This window comes from Leguminivora glycinivorella, chromosome 10 (genome assembly GCF_023078275.1).
Source record: "Leguminivora glycinivorella isolate SPB_JAAS2020 chromosome 10, LegGlyc_1.1, whole genome shotgun sequence".
In the NCBI taxonomy this organism is placed as follows: Eukaryota; Metazoa; Arthropoda; class Insecta; order Lepidoptera; family Tortricidae; genus Leguminivora; species Leguminivora glycinivorella.
In genome coordinates this window covers 15,256,494-15,281,551 of record NC_062980.1, presented here as the reverse complement: position 1 = coordinate 15,281,551, position 25,058 = coordinate 15,256,494, and the positions used below count along the sequence as shown (strand labels likewise).

Genomic DNA, 25,058 nt, shown 5'->3' with positions numbered 1-25,058 from the left:
GACGATCTAGTACACTTACAATGCGACTGAGTTAGCCTTATTCATACTATCATAGACTAATTCAAATCGATAGCTTCAGTATTTCTCTATATCTCATGGTTCTGGGCGGTGATATTTTGCCATCAGGCGACTTGTCTGCTCGTTTGCTTCCTATCTCATAAAAAAGTGTGATCTCATCATACAGTCAAATAAACTGACAGACCTTTTTAATATACGTACCTAATCCTACAAACAGGTAGTTCTTCGTCGTCACCTCAATTTTTTCGGTCATTTTAATCATGATCTTATAATTAAATAACGTACAATCGGCGAGCCAACTTAATTTTTGCGTCCAGCCACCTAGGCTATTTACCAATAATGTGAATAGTAGATTGTACAACAAGGGCATAAAGTGACCCATTTTTACCGGAGGCAATTTTTTGGTCTCAGCGAAGGTATTTCCATAGCAACACCACCTTCAAATCTTCAGGAAAAGAGCATACTCCCATATTAAAGGCCGGCAACGCTTCTGCAACCCGTCAGGTGTTTCGAGGGTTTAAGGGTAGCGGTAATCGCTTACCATCAGGCGATCCGTCTCATTTCCCTTCGTTTATTTATCTACTTTACCTTAAAATATTTTTTCCCTCTCCCAGTTTAGGGAAGCGGTGAAATTTTACGGAAAAGTCCTCTGAGGCTGTGGCTCCGAACTTCGTACATTTCCTATGAGCATTGTTATAATTCATGACCATCAGAAGCAGCAACCTAGGTACTGCAAATATATATAAGTTGGAAAGTGACATTGACAATAAACATCAATTCATAATATTCCAAAGACTAAACTGGAATAGATAATAATAATTATGTATAGAAACAAGTTCTATGAATAATAGTTTTTGTAAATGGAAGTGTGATAATAATCAAAATATTAAATAATATAATTTGATTTGTTTCCGAAATTTTATCTTAGACAAAACCGAAACCATTAGAAGCAATGTTGCTACAGGAAAATATGATTGTGTTAATTACTAGCAACATAAAATCCAGCACTAGCACACATAGAAACATTTGGATCCGTTACTAAGAGACATACGTTTCTAAGGAAGTCAATAGGCCTTGCTCTGACCGCCCCTGTCTATACTACTGTAATGTTTGACGTTATCACGTTAAACTACCGTCCGTAAACCCACTTTACAGACAACCAATTTTTTAAGAGTGGTAAACAGGCAGATGATATTTCGACTTGTTTTTGTATTCAAAGGATTCAAAGTTTTATAAACCATCCATTCCTAAATTACAAATTTGAAAAGACCCGTTATTTTGCTTATGGTGGCCACATCGCAAGAATGTCACTTCTATTGATAGTGAGTGAAATATGTCAAATTGACACTACTGTATTGACAGTCTATCAAAATAATTTCACTTCAAACCACCAAACATGTTTATTTTTACGTAATATTTCACTACACAAAATGTTAATATATTGGTAAACAAACATGTTCAAATGTATTATTTTCTCGGAAAGAGTTGGTCCCATAACTTATAAACTGGGATCAACGCAAAACAGAACTTTGACAATAGTGACTGACACACAAATCGAAGTGAGTTCTCTTATTATCTTAATATTTTGTTATACTTATACGTGAGCGTAAGGCTTTGAATAAATTTATCGTCTCTGTTTACAGGAATGCTACAACATTCTGAAAATTCCAGTTAATTCTAAACAGGACTTGGTTCGAGCAGCGTTTTTAGATTTGGCCAAAATTTACCACCCAGACTCTGGTTCACCACAAGCTTGTATTGAGAAATTTGTGGACATCGAAAATGCGTTCCGTATACTTACCAAGCACAACACGGGGAAGAGCAGCCAGGAAGATGTAGAGCAAATAGTTCATGACATTAGGGTAAGTATTTTTGGGAAAATTTGTTTCAAGTTTCTCTAAGATCTCTTATAGAGATATACAGTAAACGGCCATAAAGAATGCACATCGTCTTTGGAAAAAGACAATTAACGTCACATAAGCAAGAAAGAGACAATGCTCTACAAAGGCGAAAAACCAATGTTTTTATCTACTGTTGACTGTATTTTATGTCATTAAATTTTGTTAGGTTCTTAGGCCACTTTGGGTGTCAACTTTAGTGTATCCATACTAAAAAAAAAAAAATTGTGACCTTACAATCATCATCATCATCAGCCCGTTGCAGTCCACTGCTGGACATAGGCCTCCTCCAAGGTACACCATAGAGCCCGGTCTGCTGCTTTATGCATCCAGTTTCCTTACAATGTTCATATGCAATTGTTAATTCCTATTGTACTTATGAAATAAATGTTACCAACATAATTTTAATTTGTTAAATTTCAGCATACTGCACCACAGCACCGGCAGTACCTAAGCTTTGACGGTGTGGGCTACGGCACACCATTCCAGAGACAGAAGCAATGGGCTCAGGCTCGCGCTCAGCGTGCAGCCTCCAATGTGATGGAGCACCGGGTTTCTAAAGCTGTTGCTTCGGAAAACACACTCATGAAGAAGGGTCAGGTAGGTACATACTTAATCAAAAAGGGTTGGGTTTTGATTACTGATGTGCCAATGGAAAGTTGCCAAAATTCTGAAATTTTCGCATTGGAAAACTTAGGAAACTTTCCATTCCATTTCGTGAAATCTTCAAGAAATTGAAAGATTTTTTTGGAAAGTTTCCACAACTTGCACACCACAAGTTTTGATATGATAGCCTTATATGTCTCTTTTAACTCATGTTAGGGTATGCACCCATGGGCAACTTTTATCGCCGGCAACTTTTTTGCCTCTACGTGTGCACACTTTCATACTAGCCCATAGACTGGATGTGAAAGACAAAAAGTTGCCGGCGACAGTAGTTGCCGTGGGCGCATCCCCATACTTCCTCCTACCTATCTTTTAGTTTTAAAATCAGTATTTTTTCTTAAATGGGCATGAATTATTGTTTATTGACGCAAGCAGTTAAAACAATTGATCTTCAGTTCATTTAAAAAGTACTGTTTTCATTGCTTAAGTAACTTAGGTAAACAAATACTTAAGTTGGTTCTTAGACTGATTGTCATTAAGTGCTGAGACCAAGTCTTCTTGTAGTTTGTCCATGTTTTGATCTCTGTCAGTGAAAAAATATTTGCGAGGGTTGTTTTTAGATGGTTCACATATTAACTTATATTAATCTAATTTTAGCAGGGCTATGGACAGAAGCACGACATTAAAACGAAGTACGGCTTCGACCGTCTAGTGGAGGACCTTATCCAAGAGTCAATGTCGAAAGGAGAGTTCGAGAAACTAAGCGGGATTGGCAAGCCTTTGAAGGACCAGAACACGAATCCTTACGTTGATTTTACTACGCACAAGTTAAATGAGGTGATTTTTAACATTACTACAATTGGAATTGATAGATTATTATTATACCTCTATAGCCTGGTTTTCATATTTATTTTCTATATAGTTTGTGCAATGTATTATTTTTGTTAGTTAGTATGGATCCCTCTTTGGGTGAAGGCCTCCCCCAGTTTCTTCCAGCTTTCTCTGTCTTCTCCTGTTTTCATATACCCATATAGCTAGAAAACAATGGATAAAGTACTTATCAACTATTTTCTCCAATTCCAGGTGCTAATAAACAACGGTTTCGTCCCAGAATGGATAACGATGAACAAAGAAATAGACCACGACATAGAAGCCCTTAAGGACGAAATCAGACGCGATAGAAGTTTTCTCGGTCCTTACCCCCTCTCAGAGCACGACCAACCAAAATGGGACCGCATATGTGAAGCGAACCGCGAACTAGCCAAATCAATAAACACTAAAATTAATACGTACAACCTTATAGTTCCTTTGATAAATAAGCAGAAATTCCATGTAGATTTCGACAAGATATGTGAAGATGTTTTAGTAAGCGGGATACATTCCGTTAAACAAGAAAGTAAAGTGAAGGAAAAACCTGTCACTGTGGCTGCTAGTTCGGATTACGATTTTATTGGAGTATTTTTTAAAGCTGTAGGGGAATTATTTAGTTTCAAATCTAAGAAAAATTTAGATAGTTAAGTAGGATAATTTATTATAAAGCCGTTTAACTTGTTAAACACAGACTAGTAGGTACATTGGGGAAATTTGGAAAATCGTGTATTACCTAAATAAAAATTGCATAACTTCTAAGCATTGATAGTTTAACGTTTGGAGTAGGTAGTAGGTACGTCTATTTTTTTATGTAAATTACCCTCTTCTCGTTGTAATCAGTCTGTATGCGTAGTTATTGAAATTGAATGCTGAGGTTGACGTAAGAAATCGTATTTTGAAAATAGAAATTCACTAGACTGCAAAGTCTTAATAAACAGAAAAAATAAAATACGATACTTGTTAAACTTCAGCGTAAAAATATGATATACGTAAAGCTGTAATTTTAAAGTAACTAACAAGAAAAGTGACTTAGAATTCTAGACATCGTCACTACTTTAAAAAAATCTCGTATCTCACGCTGCTCCTCAAAGTTAAAACGCAGTAAGTCTATATGCATTCCATACATGCTTACTACAATTTTCTTTTCGTTGACAGACGAAGATACAAGTTTTTTTAAAAGTAGTGACGACATGTAACAAGTACATCTATAGGTAAATTAATGTACATAATTTGTATTTAGCTGTATCAAAATGTATAAACAGAGGAAAGCCTGATGTATTTAGTAAAAATATCCTCTTTAACATTTTGTATTAAACTAATTTGCGACTTAAGCGCGTTTTCATATTATCCGATCCGATAGTAGATCGCCATCTTTGATTTCTGCCTTTGACATCCTTCCTACATCCGATATCGGATCGGATAATGGAAAAAATAAGGCATAGGTAAGGAGTATATTTCCCATCCTATTTTGAACTTTATCTATCTTTGACAGGTTTCAAAATTGACAAAATTTTGTGATTTTCACGTCCAATTAAGATTTAATTATCTGTAATAAGGAAAAATAAAAACAAATTGCAAAATCGGTACTGAAAATTTGACAAAGCGAACTGTGATAAAATTGATATATTTTAAATAAAAATAGTGAACTTGATGCAAAACGTTTTATTTCTAACATATTTTAGACTACACAATTTCCTTAACAATAACTTGATCACTATTGAGTACAGTGCTACGCTATAACTTCAATAGCGATTCATAAATGCTGTAAATAAAATACCTATAACAAAACTGATTGAAAATCATAACTGTGCATAACAACACTGGTCTGATACATATATATAATGCATAAATTCATGCAATGCTTGATCACAAGCGGCTTCTGAAAGGGTCATATTTTTACTGCAATCTGTGTCCGGCAACTATTGGTGCCCCTCTCTTACTCAAATGTTAGAGAAAGACCAATAGTTGGATACATTACATACAATAAATTTTGCTGATATGTAACTTCATATTACAATCAATGTAAGTGATTTTTAATTTAAATGATAGGCAAAAGATTTACCAGGGAAAAATAATATTATCACGATATTTACGACAAATATAATTTTTTTACAAAATCGTAAGTTTACAGCTACAAAAATAGTTGTATGTAAATGAAAGATGTAAATATAGCTCAAATATCATTTCCGATATAACTTATTAAATTACATATTCGATTACAAAAAAAAAATACAATGTTGTAATATCACAATAAAGATAATATTCGAGATTTGATTTCACGTAAAAGTATAATGGTCCCTCACTGAGCAAAGTATATAATTAGTTGGAATGTTATTTAATAAATGGCACTGTGTGTACAAAATAAACGCAGACCTTATATATAGCCTGTCAACCAAATTTTGGCAGTAGCAATGTACATCAAACTAAAGTATGGTATCCCTATGAAACGAACAAAAACCAGCAATGTACGTTGAACAGCCACAGATATTTTTTTTTCAAGGGGCTCGCTCCTTCCTTACGAATTAGATAATGTATTAAAAAGGGACGGATATGTGCTAGTTATTTCTCTTTTTGGTAGGATGGAGATTTCCACAGATAAGATACAAATGACACGCGAATTTCCACCGATTTTCAAAACTAGTGTTGCTAGCCCGCGATTTTTCAAATTTGCCGCCTTTTTCTAGTGACAAGATTTGGTTGACGGTCTATAGCTTGTACGAGTGACCATACAATGTATATAACAACATAACAAATATGTATGACAGTGAATATAGCTGATTTATTAGAATAGATTCATTCTGGCTTAGCAAAATTCATATTAAAGAAAAACGAATGTTTGTCTTAACGTTTTTATAAACAGCTTTGATTTAGCTGTCAAAACGACAAAAATATTTTGCACTTTTCGCGTCTTATATATAAACGCACGCGGTTGTTTTATGCGTTTTAAGCGACAACGATCACGAAATACATATTTAAAAAGATGAAAATGCTATTATCCTTAGCATTATATACTTTCCCCTACATTTCATTGATCCCATGTGTCTATCGCATAAAACATCTGCGCGCTCACAAAATCACTTGTTTCATAGACAAAATATTATTGATTAGCTCGGTCACAGATTACACATCTAAACAGAGTACCACATGATGTTTCCCTGCTGGCTGAGCCGGACTCGCCCTGTGGCGAGTAGGCGGAGGGCTTGCGGGAAGGCGCGGTGCTCTGCCATGTGGATGCGCTCCGTGAGGGTCTCGACTGTGTCGTCCTTGAGGACCGGTACACGCTCTTGGAGGATGATTGGGCCTGTGTCCATGCCCTCCTGGAAATATCGAGTTGTTTAAAGGTAAGAAAATGTACATTCAAATATGGCATATTAGCTTTTGCCCGCGGCTTCGCACGCGTTAGAAAGAGACAAAAAGTAGCCTATGTCACTCTCCATCCCCTCAACTATTTCCCCTTAAAAAATCACGTCAATTCGTCGCTCCGTTTTGCCGTGAAAGACGGACCAACAAACAGACACACATACTTTCCCATTTATAATATTAGTATGGATTCTTGGTTCTGAAATACTAAAATGAAAAACGCAGTCCCATCTAAGAAACCCGTTATTAACCGACTCAAAAAAGGAGGAGGTTCTCAATCGGGATCTTTTTTTCTATAGGTACCATTGTGTCAAAGTTTATTTAAAGAGCACTCTTTGTGGCGCTGGGACGAGATCTGCTTGTATTGCGAAAATAACCCGTCCAAGCGCTCTTATTTACAACCGCCAGAGTGTATTTCTACTCAGAAACGGCACATATATTATTTGTGCCGTTTGTATATCCGAGGTCTTTATAGAGAGAGTACGTCGTAGACGTCGCATCGGACCGATAGATGGCGCCATCGTTCGTTGTAAGTCGCTCCGGCGTCACACCGCCGCGATGTTGGTAGTCCCGTTTTCCCCACCTGCAACATAAGGCTCCTCGCGCCCCGATCCGCCACCAGCCACCCACATTGTTTCGTCGAACGCCGAAGTGACCGGTTGTCGCGTATTCCGTTCGAACATTTTTACAGCATGGTGTCTCGAAATTAATCTTTTAGTTTCTATTTCCTTGTTACTTCTGGTCAAACCAGAGTTATTCGTGTTTTTATTTAAAAAGTGGCTTATAACATTTCGGAATTATGAAATTTTTCAATTTCATCCGTCAATTCTTTCTTCCCTTTTAATTTACGCTCGTTCGTCTTGAATAATGAGATATATTATGCCTCGCTAGCGATCATTATTCGTCTTTCGGGGTTCTCACGATAGAAATGAACGAGCGGTGCTTTATGATTCTACCCACTTTTTTTGTAAGAAAGTTCCATGCTGCAAAAATCGTTACCGTTAATCAGTTTTCTTTTTAAAATTCGCATTTCCGAGACTAAAGTAGGAAGTGTTATCCGCGTATTAAAAGTTTCGCGCGAGAATATAAGCGGTAACGTAGGTAAGTTGCTCCGCCGGGGACCACGTGCTCCGGGGACCACGTGCTTCGCGACCGCGGGCTGCGCGACCTGCGGGCTGCGGCGGCGGCGGCGGCGGCGGCGGCGGCGGCGGCGGCGGCGGCGGCGGAGGGCGCGGTGAAGGGCGCGGTGAAGGAATACCGCGCTCCAAGGAGGTTTGAATTTCTCCGACGAATGGGTGAGCAGCTTCATATATTTTAGAAAGAACATGTTCGGTTTCCGATTCGGTGCGGAGGACGGCGGACACGTGTCGGCGCCGAAACTTACTGTAGCGCTGCGATAGCGCCACTGACCGCGGCAGTGTTGTCCGCCACGTCGGCGCCGCCGAAGTTGCGTAGAAGTTGCTTCCTCGTTAACGACCTCTGCGGTGCCGCCGAACAACGTTGTGGCCGCCACATAGGCGTCGCGTGCGACGCTGTAAGTATGTCTGCTGCTGCCCCGACGCGAGCGCCGCGCCGTTAGTGATCAGTCGTCAATACGCAGGCTACCAGCGCGGCCACCTAAATCGTAACATTGTACGAAGTAAAGCTCTTCTGATGGAAAAAAATCTTCAACAGGCGGTGGCGCTGGCGACTGAAGTGACATGCAGCCGGGTTAAGGTTCGCATAGCACTATATGCTATGCACAGTTCGGTTGTATGTTATGTTATGCTGTACGATGGCAGGACTACATCTCTTCTGTTACGAGTAACTACGACAGTAACTGCTGACTCCAACACGTCGTACGAGGTCAGTATGCACCCCCTGGGAGCCAAGTGATCTTCGATGACCTCGCCTTCTTCTGCTTCGCCCGTCATCGTACCTCTTCGTCTGCGAGAGCCCTGCATTACGCCGTACAACGGTACGTATTAAGCCTCCGCCACACATAAAGCGCATTCCGCTTCGCTAACGCTACGCTATCAGCGCGCTGAATGCGCGCGCATTCCGCTCGCGTCCCGCGCGCGTTGCGCTCGCAATCCGCGCTCGTTAGTTCCCGCTAGCGCCCACTGGGCGCAACGCCAGCGTTTGTGCGGTGCACCGCCATTATTGCGCTCCGCCTACGCTCTCAAAGCGCGCATGTGTGGCGGTGTTTTAATTCACCCCTTGACCTGCTACCACGACGTGTTCAGCAACCACCAGCGATGCGACACGGACGTCACCTCTCAGTCTACGCTGTCGACCTTCATTGCACGAAGTAGAAATCCGTCGCATCGGGTTTTGGATTAGGTAATGGATTACCCTAAGTGTCAATGACTGACTTGAAGAAATCGACTGATACCTCCGTCCAGTGTAGTAGCAATCGACAGCGCCCGTAACTTTCATCTTCTAGGCTAGTTTTACCGAGCGATCAGTATCCTCAAATGCCCTCACTAAAAAGAGTTCAGAGTTCAGGAGTCTCGCTTGCAACCGCGCTCGCTTGACGCGAAATAGTCTGATCGAAAATACCAATATTGTAACAAATAGCCCTTGGGCGCGTGAGTGATGACCTTTTTCTGTGTTTGATATGGACGTAAGACGTTGGACTTTAAATAGTCATATCAAAGCTAATATTGAAATTTTGATAATTTTTACGAAGGGTTGACAAAAGCAGTATCAATTACGTTACCCTGCTACAGTACAGATAGTTACACTACTTTTACAGTTAATTTCCACACTTTGTGTCTGAAATTGGGTTTATAACCTGATAAAATAACGTCTTTGTTAATAATAATAGTGTATCTAAAGTTTTTGTATCTTGTTCAAGTCAGCCTCGCCTACATCTTTTTTGGTTTTGATCTGCGATGTATAATGTCATTTCTCTAACTATTCGCTGACTAAAGCTAAACGTCATCACGAAAATCTCTTTAGGCGTTTCTGGCACCGAGATATTCGCGGATCGAAGGCGATTTCGACTGATACATCTGTCAAATCGGTTCAACAACTGATTCACTTATTCTTCTATGCTATGCCAATAGGGCTACCAAAGGCTCGCGCGCCAGCTGACTCGCCACCAGGAGATAATAAACAGGTCTCTATAAAGACCTCGGATATACAAACGGCACAAATAATATAAAAATTTTACCTTCCAATAAAATTATTATTATTTTGCCTGGTATATCCGAGGTCTGAGTGATGCCTTCCTGGTAGGCTTAATATACCATCGGCACTTCTCCTCAACAATGAGGGTGGCTGGTGGCGGATCGGGGCGCGAGGAGCCTTATGTTGCAGGTGGGGAAAACGGGACTACCAACATCGCGGCGGTGTGACGCCGGAGCGACTTACAACGAACGATGGCGCCATCTATCGGTCCGATGCGACGTCTACGACGTACTCTCTCTATAAAGACCTCGGATATACCAGGCAAAATAATAATAATTTTATTGGAAGGTAAAATTTTTATATTTTTTTCTCTCTGGTGGCCTCCTGGCAACCATGAAGGGTGAATGTTCACCAGTATGCATCCCACCTGTTTTCTCGATGGTTAAGAGTTGTATTGAACTTATGTCGACGAAGTGTATTGTACAGCCGCTCTCGGTCGCCAGCCTCAAGACACTGTTTCTGCGCCTCCAGGCCGGGGTGTAGGGGTAACAGTGAAGGATGAAAATTCACCAGCTTGCTATGTTGTCTATGGTATAGTGTTGAACTTACGTCGACGAAGTGTATCGTGCAGCCGCTCTCCCGGTCGCCAGCCTCAAGACACTGTTTCTGCGCCTCCAGGCCGGGGTGTAGGGGTAACAGTGAAGGATGAAAGTTCACCGGCTTGCTATGTTGTCTATGGTATAGAGTAGTGTTGAACTTACGTCGACGAAGTGTATCGTGCAGCCGCTCTCCCGGTCGCCAGCCTCAAGACACTGTTTCTGCGCCTCCAGGCCGGGGTGTAGGGGTAACAGTGAGGGATGAATGTTGACCAGTTTGCCTTTCCATCTGTATGAAATAAATAAAGTTAATTTAGGCGTAACAAGTAATTTTAGATTATTTTACTGTTTGTTCCACAGAAAAGATTTTTTTTTTCATATACTTCAGAAAAATCTGCACTTTACTCACGTTAGTATTATTTGTGTGTAGTGGACTTTTAGGATATTTGCTCTCCGGTGAAAAAAATATCGTGTATTCTATTTGGAAATTCATATTATAATTGTTTTCGTAAAAATCTGACTATCTTTTTGGGAATTCTGGGATCCCTCAGGGTTCTTTAACTACTCGCATCATCTTACATCAAATATTACCATTATAAAATTGAATTCTCGGACACAAATCAGTGTCTAAACGTCATCATATCAGCCCTTTGTCGGCTTTGTCATCCACTGCTGAGCAAAGGCCTCTCTTCTAGTACGCCACTTCTCCCGGTCCTGAGTTAATCTCATCCAGTTGTGATACGCAATTTTCCTGATGTCGTTGACCCAACGAGCTAACAGGCCCTTCTTACTCTTAGAACAAATTAATTTATCCTCATATAGAGAATAATTTAATTTGTATTTTTTTCTACTCCCGAACTGTTATTCGTCATTTACAGGGTCGAGCATAGATCGTTAAAACCCTACTTAAAAGATGCCCGCCCCCGCCCGGCGTCCCGCGCACCCGCGCATACGATATAGCTCTTAAAGTATTGTTAGGTAGCCTTTAAGGGATATAGCGTGGGTGCGCGGGGCGCCGGGGGTTGCGGCGGCGCGGGGGAGTGCGAGCGACAGGGTGAGTGCAGGATCATTACAGAGGACAAGTCAAAATACAGGGAACAGGGGGGTTACCATGACGTGCTAAAGCCGTTCAGTTTAGGTTGAGAGAGAGGGACGGAGCTATATAACTGCTATAGCTGTGTCCCTTTCTCTCAACCTAAACTGAACGTCTTTAGTACGTCATGGTAACCCCCCTGTGCGAATTTCACGAAAGATATTCTAGAAAACTATTAAAAAGTAAGTGCATGGTCGTAGAAAAAGTATTGCATGCAACGGTGTTTAACTGAGTCAAAAAATACTCGTGGCGTCTTAATAACAATTTTCGGCTTCGCCTCAAATTGTTACCCACGCCACTCGTCTTTTTTGACCTCCTTTAAACGCCTGTTGCATAAAATACTATTAGTAGACACACTACTATTTTAACTATAAACTGAAAAAAATGTCATATATGTACAAAGAAAAAGTGACCAAGGCCTCCAAGTGTTCAAAACTGGATTCGAACTAGCGTCATCCGTTATCGCGACGGATGCCTAAACCACTCGGCCATTCGGACACGGTGGCAAGGGTCGAAATTTTCAAGTATATGACACAAGGGCGCCATAAGCCTTCGGTAATTGTGTCATATACTTCCCTTCTTAGGCCCTTCTTACATTTGTAAGCGACCACCATTCCATTAACATTATAGTCCACCTGCCATCACTCTAGCTACATGTCCCGTCATGTCTAAAAATACGTCAGATTAATGATGAAATGACTTACTTTTTGACAAATTCGCTGGACAGTATCCTCATGTAGCCGGCAAGGCAGACGATGTCGATTTTGTGCGCCTCTAACGCCGCGCTGATGGCGCGGTCGAACTCTTCGCGGCTCTTGTAGTCTTTGTGTTTGAATACCTGAAAATACATTGTTAAGGTTGGGAGAATTCAGATCAAGATATAAGGCCCTACTGACAGGGTCGCCATGTGAAGGAAGAGAGGAATATAAATAGTAGCTATGACACTACCAGGCTGTGAAGCAGCGCCATATAGTTTTATCCATGAATGTGGGCCATTTCAGAGTTACATTTTTTTGTATGAGATTGTAATATCGTCCTTGATAGTGTTACCCGGACTGACACACAGGTGTGTTGAGTATAGTACGACTTACCAAAGTAGGCACGCCAGCCTTCTCGGCCCGCTTGAGAGCGAAGGCGTCCGGCTTGTTGCTGATGACGAGCGCGATGTCCGAGCACAGGCACTGCGCGGGGTCGCGGGACGTGTCCAGTAAGGCTTGCAGGTTGCTGCCGTTGCCTGACACTAGTACTGCTACCTGGAATTCAAAACACAACTTAATCGTCATAGTGTGTTTGTTATATTGTGTAAATGACATAAAGGATTCCACGGAATCGCCGAGGAAAAGTTGTCATCGATAAAGCCCGTCCTAACCGCGGGTAGCGCTTGGATGCTTCAGATCAAAATTCCAACCATATGTGACCGAATTTCTAACACTTATAGCATTGTAGATCTTGCTCCTAATTTGTAACTCTTAGATATTTTGCAGCATCTCCCTGATAAATTCAAGAGCCAAAGCTAAGGTTGCTAGGGTTAAAACCCCTATTGCCATATAGCTGATGGGCCGAATTTGTAGCACATTTAACATTGATTATTATCTTACATTACATTTTTACTTACTGCCCTAGGAATCTTCCTGATAAAAACGAGAAGCTCTCAAACATCGCACAATTCACATACATTCCCGCCCGCGAACAACACTTGGATGTTGGATGTTGCCCTGTGTCCTAGTTTACAGCGGTTATTGAATTGTTACTAAACTTACCCTCTTGCTGGGCAGAGTAGGCATTCTCTGGGTGATGTCGAATGCCTAGGCCTACACTAAGTTACCATTATCAAAGAGGATCGAGTATTATAGAGAGCTACTGTCAAAGTAAAATGTGTAATCACAGTGCTTAGACTGCAATCTCTCGACACAGGCTTAAAACTTACGAACCTCAGTTTTGACATTTTGGCCCATATTGTTAGCTTGATACGTGTTAAAATGTCAATTTTTAATATTAGCGCCATCTAGCCGAGCGTTCCCCAAAGGTGTAACGCCATCTAGGACACCGTACCTTTTTCTCTATGGCTTTGAGGTACGTTTTTTCTTAGACTTTATCCGTCTATACGGAGTTCAATATGTCTTTGCCATTATATTGCCCTGTGTCCTAAACTACAGCAGTAGTAGCATTGTAAAACTTACCTTCTTGCTGGGCAGAGTGGGCATTCGCCGGGTGAAGTCGAGCGCGGAGGCGAAGTTGTCGACGATGACGCGCGCGCCGCCCGCGGGCCGCGCTTGGATGCTCCCGATAACCATGGCTCCGTACGCCCGGGTGATGTTCATCACCTGTGTTGCAATAGTACATTACTACAGAGGCCGGGACAAAGGCCGGGGCAACCCCATTTCCCGCCGAGGTATGTATAGTGCTTTTCTCAAACATGGTATGAAATAAATAAAGTCTACTGAAAATAGTAACTTTGGATGGCTGTATCTCCTAAACGGTGCGTCGTAGCGCAAAAATAATCGAATTTTCGTTCCCCTTTGATACCCCGTATACGCTTATAAAAAAACAAAAAGTTAAAAAAAAATTAAAAAAAAACGAAAAAAATTTTTTTTGTATGAAAACGCACCCAAAATCAAATATTGTCTAGGGCCCGTACCAGTTGCAGTCGGCACGTCTATAAAGCCCCTTATAGTTTTTTTTTAATTGGCTGAATACCTGGATGTTATGTCACAATTATCTGTGTTTGGAAATTAAAAAAGAGGACTTTGCCGGCCTTGGCCTGCAAGGTTTGTATGAAATTCCATTATCTATCAATCGTCCTAGCCGCACCTGCAACGTCATACTTCGCTGCCAATTATAAGGCACATAACATCAATATTTCATACCATGTTTGAGAAAAATAATGTATAGTACTACATAGAAACCTTTGTGTCAACCCTAATAGTTGCTAGAAGCAATGTTAAACAGAAGGAAACTGTTTCTCTACAGTGACTGAAAAGCACTCCAGCATACTGGTAAAGCAATATAGCCAAGTAGTGGCTGTTCTGATAAGTAATATAATGACATTTCTACACTACACCCATGATCAAATATATAAAAGAGGTGCGTTCCTAGCACACATTCTAAGCTCGTGTAGGTGAACGCGAACAATGCTTATATGAGTGAGATATGACAGGTCGACTGTTTGCGTTTTTGACAGGCGGTAACTGTGAGGTAACCGAGAGCGGGTGGGCGGCACTTTCAGCGGGAAGCGGGAGTGGTCATACTGTACGAGAGTACTCTTTATTATACTGTGCTAGAATCGAGCGAATGCTCGTAAACGCACACAGGCAGCACTCGTCAGAGTAAATTAAGTGTGGATAATAGAATTGCTTCTAAAATAAATTTTAGAATAGGCTAGTTTCCTACTAGTCAAATCAGCATCTTTTTAAGAACTGTCAAAACGATATGCTAATATGGAATTACTATGAAATACTGAGGAGTGACGTCACGGTCAATTCATGTACTTTATATTACTCTCTTTGACTTATTAAATAGAAATTATGTTTAAACATAACTTCTGCCCATATTTTTCTTCTAATTATGTGGTGCTTTATTTCGTGCACTTCGTAAAATATTTTATTTCAAGTACAGGAAACTAGCCTATTTAAAGTAGGTATCAGTACCTGTGCTTAACTTTTTTTTTGACATGAATATATTAAAACTTCAGCGCGTACGAGTGTCGATGTTCATAATTTTTTATTCGCATTTAAAAAGTGTTAACATGATAGGTCTTACATAAATTGCGTGTCGTGTGTCCCAACTTTTTAGCTGTGTTTTGGCAGCATGCAAATTATACAATAAATTAACTAATGTTAAAGTGTACATACATAAATAAGAAATAAATTGTATATCCTACCTCAGCCTGGTCATCAGGGGACACGATGAGCACCATACCGATACCGCAGTTGAAGGTCCGTACCATTTCTTCATCGGAGACTGAACCTGCGTCCGCGATCCAAGCGAACACCTGCAAAAACAAAAGAAGTAAAACGTAATTCACTGTATTCTATCGCTAGATAGATATACTACAGAAAGCGCGGTTTCGGAACGTATTATACAGCCTAAAAACTGGCAACATCGTAGTATCGTCCCTTTCAAATCAATATGAGTGAGGAAGAGGGACGACACGAGGATGTTTCCACCTTTTAATTTCTGTTTTTTTCCCAGGCAGGTAAGGCAAGCGTGACTGAACTGGCAGGACTTTATGGCAGCCTGCCACGACTGCCTACTGATATATATTATAAGAGTAAAATGGCTTACGAGCGTAAAAGTATGCACTTCTAATCGAATTTTCCTTTTAAGATCCATTTAGCACTATTACTCCCGGTTGAGCGAATATTCGAATAGAGGACCTGCAGGCTTCAGTAACACAAAGCGCACAAAGATCGAACTGTAGCCCATTTAGCAAAGCTATAAGTAACATGCGGTCTCTTTCAGCTTGACATATTTGATGACCGGTCTGGCTCAGCGGGTAATGACCCTGCCTGCTAGGCCGCGGTCCCGGGTTCGAATCCCAGTAAGGGCATTTATTTGTGTGATGAGCACAGATATTTGTTCCTGAGTCATGGATGTTTTCTATGTATATTATGTATTTGTAAATTATATAATATACTAGCTTTTGCCCGCGGCTTCGCTCGCGTTAGAAAGAGACAAAAAGTAGCCTATGTCACTTTCCATCCCTTCAACTATCTCCACTTAAAAAATCACGTCAATTTGTCGCTTCGTTTTGCCGTGAAAGACAGACAAACAAACAGACACACACACTTTCCCATTTATAATATTAGTAGGGATATCGTTGTCTGAGTATCCACAATACAAGCCTTCTTGAGCTTACCGTGGGGCTCAGTCAATCTGTGTAAAAAAAAACTTTTTTTTTTATATTAGACAGACTACCACTTGTAATTTGTAACTTGCAGCTCCGAAAAATAGGCCACTGATCGAAGACGTAGTGGAGTGCTGACCGGACGAGTTTCGACATCAAGTATAGAATAACTTACAGGGTGCACATTCCACCAGTGTGCGTTAAGGCGGGCGCGCACCCACTCTGGTGTGACGCGGGGGATATTGTCCAGGAGACCTCCGCCTGTGATGTGTGCTGCGGCCTTTACTATACCTCTTCGTAGGGCTGGGAGTACTGCGCGGACGTAGATGCGGGTTGGTTTGATTAGCTCTTCGCCTGTGGATGACAATATTGGGTTAAAGTTTGTAAGTGTTAAGAGGAACAGAAGCAGAATGGAGAAACCGGATATTTAACAAGACAAGATGTCACGATCCTCAGCATTGAGAGAACGACTGACGAATAAGGCAATACTGACTTGATTTCCTAAGTCAGAACTCTACACAATTTGAGCGACAAAGCGGCGGGTAAAGTAAGTTGATTTTCCACACAATCAAAGGCTTTTGAAAGATCACAAAATATGCCAATTGCATCACAAGAATTTTCCCAAAAATTATATATATGTTTAATGAGTACCGAAGCAGCATCGGTCGTGGAACGGCCCCTTGTGAAACCGAACTGTTTGCTTGTAAGTAATCTATGTCTGTTGAAGTGTCATATTTGTAAAGGACCTGTAGTCTCCTTTCCGCCTATCTTTTCAGGAACATGTTGTAGTAGAGAACCAAAACCCAATGAGAATCGGATAGAAGTTGTACCTATTCAGGCTATTCAAAGTAATAGACATTCGGAATGTCGTAAGAGCGATATAATAACGCCATCTGTCAAAAACGTAATGTCGTAAGTCAATAGAAATATAATAACGCAAACCTCTGTCAAAATTTCGTACACTGTCTAATTTCCTTTCTACAGTCCCGTCAACTTTGTACAATACGAAAATTTTAATTGATCCTAACCAACATTTAGTAATATAATTCGACTTTCGTAAGATATATACAGGATAATTGTTATAATTAAAAAATATAGATACTAGAGAACAATGACGAAATAAAACTTTAAAATCTCTTAATCTAACAAAATCTTGTCAAAATAGGAATTAATAAAAACAAATTTAACTTTTCCCATAATTTTTTTGAATGCTGTCATCACAAATACTGGCTAAACTCTAAAACAATCATCACATGTGATCCTAAAACAATCAAGGAGTGCTAGAATACGGATATTACATTGGCTGGTTTGTTTACATTGTTCGCAATTTCTATTGACGGCGAATTTATAGCACGAAAGTAACAAAAGAGACACCACAGCCTCTATAATTCATAATGTTATACAAGGTGCTCGCGAGGAACCCGCATAACTTGAACCACGCGTTTCTGAGGCCAAAAGAAAGAAAAAATGTTATATGAATTTTAAAATTTTTCGCAATTTTTTTTTTTTGTTTTTTTTTTTACTTTTTTGGACGTATTTTCACATATAAAGTCATTTTTATCCATGAAGTTGGCAATTAAAATGAGTTCCTTAATTAATTTTTCTAAAAACCAAATTTTTTGGAAGTTTTTCTTGTCACATTTTGACATCTATCAATGACTACTGTGAGACTATGCTCCACAACTGCGCATCAGCGCCGTTAAGAAGACCTTTTCTGAGTAACAATACGGAAATGTTTTTTTTTTAATAGGCTAGTTTCCCATACTTAAAATAAAATATTTTATGCAGTGCACGAAATAAAGCACCACATAATTAGAAGAAAAATATGGACAGTAGTTATATTTAAACAAAATTTATATTTAATAAGTCAAAGAGAAAGATATAAAGTAAATGAATTGACCGTGACGTCACTCCTCAGTATTTCATAGGAATTCCATATTAGAAAACCGTTTTGACAGTTCTTAAAAAGAAGCTGGTTTGACTAGTAGGAAACTAGCCTATTGGCAATAACTCTGAAACTAGACGAAATCTAGAAAAGTTTATATGACATTTTAGTCTTAAAATGTGACCAAGAATATGCCGTTAAAGTTATATGGGTTCCTCGCGAGCACCTTGTATGAACACTATACAAAATTGAAAATACAAATCGTTTATTCAGCAAATAGGCCACAGGGGCACTGTTAAACGTGAATGTCAACATACAATAGATTGAAAATAGAATTGAAATTACAATTGATAATATTGATTCTAACTAAAGTAGGATTCTAGTATTAGTAGTAAATAGTCCTCAGACTTACCTAAAGTTAATCCTTCCTTACTGAAAGGCGCCTTGTCGTTGAGTGTCAGACCGGCCTTCTTGACAAGTTTGTGGATCAAACTGAAGCCGTTGCTGTGAACTCCGTTTGAGGGCAGACCGATAATTGTGTCGCCAACCTGGATACAGACATTAAAATAATATGAAGCATGAAAACACTCAATTAATGATTCATCATCATCATGATCCTCCTTGCGTTATCCCGGCATTTGCCACGGCTCATGGGAGCCTGGGGTCCGCTTTGACAACTAATCCCAAGATTTGGCGTGGGCACTAGTTTTACGAAAGCGCCTGCCATCTGACCTTCCAACCCGAAGGGTAACTAGACCTTATTGGAATTAGTCCGGTTTCCTCACGATGTTTTCCTTCACCGAAAAGCGACTGGCAAATATCAAATGACATTTCGCACATAAGTTCCTAAAAACTCATTGGTACGAGCCGGGGTTCGAACCCGCGACCTCCGAATTGAAAGTCGCACGCTCTTACCGCTAGGCCACCAGCGCTTAATCCAATTAATGATTACAGTTCGAATCTTAAATCTCAAAAATATACAGTGACCAACGCTCCATTGGAACCACTCCGCCACTCTATAACCATGTCAAAATGACAAGGAGTAAGAGATTTCTTACAATCTGATTTATAATGTCACTGTGACATAGTTCTACAGTGGCCTAGGGTTCCAATTGGTTGACTGTACAAAGTGTAAATTAAGTAACAAAAATGACGGCGATCCGTTTAAGAGCCCAAAATGTTTGGCATCCATAAAAACTTTTTTTTTCCCTAATCACAAGTATCAAAACACTATACTGAATATGCACTTAACACTTTCGCACTCAGATGCCGAACAACCCGGTAGGCGGGTTGTCTCCATACGAGTGGCATCTCATAGATTACGACCGGTTTCTGACGTAGTGCGCCATTTTTTGTCTGGTAGTGAATGTGCAAAATCGTTCACCGATATTTTTGTTAGACACTGAAATCTCTGCTGGTAATGTTTCGTCGTTAATATTCAGCCAGATACTTTTGACTTGAAGTATTGCAGGAGTTCAAAATAAATACCGAACATTTCCCAAAATAACTTAATTTATGTTTTTAACTTAGAACGTACCGTGATCTCCTGTATTTTGGGCAGGATGTGGCTCCTCTCAACAACGCCGAGCGCAAATCCCGCGATGTCGTATACGCCCTGATCGTACATTCCAGGCATCTCTGCGGTTTCTCCGCCTGCGAGAAAACACGTACAATGATTATAACGCATAGTTTCTTGACTAATTTATATCTAATAGTCCACAAGCAAAGTGGCAAAAGTTTGTGGATTGGCACTGTTGCAGAGTATGCCGTCACAGGTTACACTGAGTCAAATTTATAATAAGTAGTATCTGAGATAATACCGCCACACATGGCGACCCCGCCAGAAACGATTTTGGTCAAAATGTCTAATAAAATAGTGAGTATAGTTAACTATAAGGGCAGCTTGTGCCTGCCTACATCCCACCGCTACTCCAGAGACCAGCGCTCTAGCCACAGTGACATCTAGTCTTCCACAAGCGAAGTAATCCAGGAAGGTTAACGGACTGGCGCCGTTGCAGAGAATGTCGCCTCACATGGCGACCCGGCCAGTAATAGCTATTTGACATGTTTAATACTGAAGAATAATGAGTTATTTACCTATAAGCGCAGCCTGTGCCTGCCTACATCCCTCAGCTACTCCAGAGACCACAGCCCTAGCCACAGTGACATCTGATCTTCCACAAGCGAAGTAATCCAGGAAGGTTAACGGACTGGCGCCGTTGCAGAGAATATCACCACATGGCGACCCAGCCAGTAACAATTTAAGTTAAAAGGCGTTTTTAGTATTTACCTATAAGCGCAGCCTGTGCCTGCCTACATCCCTCAGCTACTCCAGAAACCACAGCCCTAGCCACAGTGACATCTAGTCTTCCACAAGCGAAATAATCCAGGAAGGTTAACGGACTGGCGCCGTTGCAGAGAATGTCGTTGACACACATGGCCACGAGGTCGACCCCGATGGTGTTGTGCTGGTTGATCTTCTGGGCGATTTGGAGTTTGGTACCCACGCCGTCTGAGGCAAGGACTAGGACTGGGTCCTGAAAAAAAATACATTGAAGTTGAGAAGTGGAAAACTTCAACAGCGCAAAGGGAGTTGTTTTAAATTTTGCACGGATGGTAGTGCTGGTACGGGGATGTACAGTCAACTACACAGCTGTGTATAGACAAAGCGCCAAGAATATGTACACAGAACTTTATTGCTTGTGCATTAAGGTGTGTACATAGTTTTGCCACTTTGTATGCACAGCTGCGTTGTTGACTGTATGTCATTTAAATTTTGACAAACCAATGTGAATTTACTATTTGAAATTAGACTAAGGCAACTTCTATTGGGTTTAGACGACGGGATGAGACGAATAACATGTTTAGAACATGTAAGAATTAAAAATGTATTACCTTGTATTCTTGTTCGATGGCTTTCAGTTGGAAGCATCCTCCGAAACCACCGAGGCCACCCAACACGCCGGAACGTGATGTGGACCTGCATTAAATATGTTTTCCGAATTAGATAAAAATGTACGTGTAAAGTGATGATTATGTATTTTCTTATTCGTTTTAGTGTCATCAGTCACATCACCATCTTATTCGTATTACACCCCATTTAGACCGTACGAAAACTAGCTCGCATACGAGTTCTATTACATTGCGGTATTTGACGGCTGTGCTGAATGTATTTAACCCCCACAGCCCGCAATGTAACTAAAATCGCATGCAAGTTCGCACGCCATCTAAATCGGGCCTTAGAGTCATTGGTCACTCGTGTCGCGAAAGAAAAAAGAAGATGAACAAACTGGTTGTAAGTATAATTTATTTCCAATTTTTCAATTTGAGCTGAGTATTTATAGCGGTTGTTTAAGACCTAATAGTTTTTTATATAAATCCTTACCTAGCAAGGGGCTTGATGAGCGACACGAGAGAGTCTCCCGCCTCGATATCGACGCCACTGTCCTTGTACGAAAGAGATTTGAAGCTCTGGCTCTGCGCTCCTCCGAACGGCGCAGTGAGGGGCGCCATAGCTTCCTTGAAGTTTTCCACGACCACCTGGTGACCGCCTGGTGACAAAACTGTTACATACAAAACTCAGAGCTACATTTCGAGGCAAAGACAAGACACAAGGCACTGGTACCACAAAGAGCGAGTAAGCTATGAGCTACCTATCGGCTATAAAAAAACCGGCCAAGAGCGTGTCGGGCCACGCTCAGTGTAGGCCTGTAGGGTTCCGTAGTTTCCCGTATTTTTTTCAAAAACTGTTCAACCTATCAAGTTGAAAATAATTTTCCTAGAAAGTGTTTATAAAGATCTAATTCTGTGATTTTTTTCATATTTTAAAATTATGGTTCAAAAGTTAGTGGGGGGGCTAACTTTTTTTTTACTTTAAGAGTGATTATTTCCGAAAATATAAGCATTATCAAAAAATGGTTTTAAAAAACCCATATTCATTTTTAAATACCTATTCAACAATATACCACACGTTAGGGTTGAAATAAAAAAAAAAACACACCCCACTTTACGTGTAGGGGGGTACCCTAATAAAACATTTTTTTGCACTTTGTCAGCGTGATTGATATACATATTGGTGCCAAATTTCAGCTTTCTAGTGCTAACGGATACTGAGATTATCCGCGGACGGACGGACAGACAGACATGGCGAAACTGTAAGGGTTCCTAGTTGACTACGGAACCCTAAAAATGAACAAAAGATAGTCGCTCCTGTGTAAATAAGAGACGCGATGATAGCGCAAGCGAGTTATAGTTCGTAGCCGAGCTATGAGCTATAAATCGCTCTCTCTATCTTTTATTTACTCGGAAGCGATTATCTTTTGTTCGTTTTTATGCCGATAGCTCATAGTTTACTCGCTTTTGGTGGGACAAGTGCCCAAAAAAGGAAAGTGAGAGAATTACACATTTATTTATTTATTTTAGTTTATTAATTAGTTTTTCTTTTTGATAAAGTTTGTTCGTCGTTAGCATAACATAGTATGACGGACTCCATTTAGCATGCCATGATTTATTTAACAAACCTAGCCGAAGCCGGTTTTTCTTCGCGATATGGACATTACGAAATTTGCGAATGCCCTTCGGCTTGACGAAAGCTCCGACTTGCAACAATGTACCCAAATCAACCTATCGTTGAATCTAAACACACAGTAACGTGTGTCCAACCAAGTTTCATGAAAGAGGTATTGTTCGAGCAAATTTTGTCCCGAAAAAGTATGTTATAGAAAACAATAAACTAACCTTCCTTGCCCAAGTCCTGTACGGTACCGACGATTTGGATCTCAGGAACCGACGCTAGCACCTCATTAAGGCACACAGGGTCTACGATCACCGCCATACCCACTCCGCAGTTGAAAGTGCGAAGCATTTCGAAGTCAGAAACACCACCTGAAAGTGACAAGGACTTAAGAATATCTAAAATTTCGAATATGTTTTTTTATGAAAAAAGACCTTTCTGAGTAATTCCCGAAAAGTTTGTTATAGTACCAGACTTCTATATATTTTCGGAAACAAAAAAGGAAAGTTTCATATAAACTACCTGCAGGGTTAGCACATGATTGCTGCGAGAGTATGTCGCCGCGAGATAGACTACCCGTCCTTATGTCATTAATACAGCTAGAAGAAGACGTGTGATCTATCTCGCGGCGACATACTCTCGCGGCTATCATGTGCTAGGCCTACTGGGACTCTGGCAGCCTACCAATTTTTATCAAAATCGGAGACGTGATCCAAATGTACAAATTTTTCGGGAATTGCTGTTATACCAGTTAGATAATATATCTTGAAGTCAGATAGCCTGCAGACATCCGAAGATAGGTTTGACCTTGAACTTCAAAGCATCCAGCACAACCTTGACTCCAGCCGGCAGCACCCTCGGTGTATTCTCCAGCAGGCCTCCCCCAGTGATGTAGACCATGGCCTTGATGGAGCCTTTCTTGACGGCCTATAGCAGCGCGGTTGGAACGAGACTTAGATTTCACTTAAAAGATCAACTCGCCCTTAGCCTGCAGCCATTCGAAGATAGGTTTGATCTTGAACTTCAGCGCATCTAGCACAACTTTAACCCTAGCTGGTAGTACCCTCGGTATATTCTCCAGCAGGCCTCCCCCAATTAGTGTGCCATGGCTTTAATGGAGCCTTTCTTGACGGCCTATAGCAGCGCGGTTGGAACGAGAGACAGATTTCACTTAAAAGATCAACTCATCCAGACCTGCAGCCATCCGAAGATAGGTTTGATCTTGAACTTCAAAGCATCCAGCACAACCTTGACTCCAGCCGGCAGCACCCTCGGTATATTCTCCAGCAGGCCTCCCCCAGTAATATGTGCCATGGCTTTAATGGAGCCTTTGTTGACGGCCTATACTTACTCGTAGCAGCGCGGTTGGAACGAGCAAATTAGATTTCACTTAAAAGATCAACTCACCCTTAGCCTGCAGCCATCCGAAGATAGGTTTGATCTTGAACTTCAGCGCATCCAGCACAACTTTGACTCCAGCCGGCAACACCCTCGGTATATTCTCCAGCAGGCCTCCCCCAGTAATATGTGCCATGGCTTTAATGGAGCCTTTCTTGACGGCCGGGAGGAGCGCGGTCACGTATAAACCGGTTGGTTCGAGGAACTCCTCGCCAAAGGTTTTGTTGGTGGTGCTGAATGGGGCCTTCTCGAAGTAGCTGTGGGGATATTACCATTATAAATGAAGGTGTTTGAAAATTCATTCAAATTATAACTAATTATTACTTTCTGCTAGTAGACGCCTAACCAGGGACAAATTGGCTGTCTATGATCTCATTGAACTCTCTAGGGCGGGTCAGTTTATATTTGCAGACCACTCCTACTGCGATGTGGGCATTGGGAGATATGGTCAATTTTCGTTAACACACCTGTGTCCAGTCTCCAACATGATCTTCTGTACCAAGCTGTACCCGTTGCTATGGACACCAGTAGAGGCTAACGCGAGGACAACATCGCCAGCTCTGATCTCTCTAGTGCGCGGCAGTTGTTTGTGGTTGTCGACCACTCCCACTGCGAAACCAGCGAGGTCGTATTTGCCGATGTCGTACATTGTGGGCATTTCAGCGGTTTCACCACCTGAGGAAAACATTTAGAATAAGAAAGATTCAAGTAAAAGCAATTCTTTGTAAAGGAAAGATCATTCAACGTGAGGGGTATAGTCCACTATACCCCTCTCGCTTCCATGTCAAAGATAATTTTTCACCTTTTGACAATATGCCAGAGTGTAAACAAATTTTTGACAACGACTACCAGTGATGTAAA

At 40.9% G+C, this 25,058-nt stretch overlaps 2 protein-coding genes across 3 annotated transcripts in view; one reads left to right on the top strand and one right to left on the bottom strand.

The window, feature by feature from the left end:
* The first annotated feature begins 1,380 nt into the window (after positions 1-1,380).
* On the top strand, positions 1,381-5,601 carry LOC125230058 (dnaJ homolog subfamily C member 28). Of its 2 annotated transcripts, none has more exons than XM_048135046.1 (5): positions 1,381-1,577; positions 1,662-1,880; positions 2,340-2,516; positions 3,183-3,359; positions 3,606-5,601. In XM_048135046.1, exons 1-5 carry the CDS (start codon positions 1,473-1,475, stop codon positions 4,038-4,040), a joined length of 1,113 nt encoding a protein of 370 aa, XP_047991003.1. In that variant the 5' UTR covers positions 1,381-1,472; the 3' UTR covers positions 4,041-5,601. The 2 variants fall into 2 exon arrangements, with proteins under 2 accessions (XP_047991003.1, XP_047991002.1); XM_048135045.1 differs by having other exon boundaries at positions 1,382-1,577; positions 3,180-3,359.
* A 723-nt stretch (positions 5,602-6,324) lies between these two features.
* The window catches only part of LOC125230059 (trifunctional purine biosynthetic protein adenosine-3), a 43,665-nt gene continuing 24,931 nt past the window's right edge, over positions 6,325-25,058 (bottom strand). The window contains exons 10-24 of the mRNA XM_048135047.1: positions 24,665-24,872; positions 24,207-24,454; positions 23,024-23,170; positions 21,672-21,837; positions 21,182-21,266; positions 20,577-20,823; positions 19,824-19,939; positions 18,699-18,834; positions 16,577-16,755; positions 15,436-15,546; positions 13,736-13,879; positions 12,647-12,808; positions 12,260-12,393; positions 10,628-10,751; positions 6,325-6,709 (exon numbers count right to left, since the gene is read on the bottom strand). Of these exons, the coding sequence (XP_047991004.1) occupies positions 6,521-6,709; positions 10,628-10,751; positions 12,260-12,393; positions 12,647-12,808; positions 13,736-13,879; positions 15,436-15,546; positions 16,577-16,755; positions 18,699-18,834; positions 19,824-19,939; positions 20,577-20,823; positions 21,182-21,266; positions 21,672-21,837; positions 23,024-23,170; positions 24,207-24,454; positions 24,665-24,872 (2,396 nt within the window). The 3' untranslated portion in view covers positions 6,325-6,520. The remainder of the gene's footprint in view (positions 6,710-10,627; positions 10,752-12,259; positions 12,394-12,646; positions 12,809-13,735; positions 13,880-15,435; positions 15,547-16,576; positions 16,756-18,698; positions 18,835-19,823; positions 19,940-20,576; positions 20,824-21,181; positions 21,267-21,671; positions 21,838-23,023; positions 23,171-24,206; positions 24,455-24,664; positions 24,873-25,058) is intronic.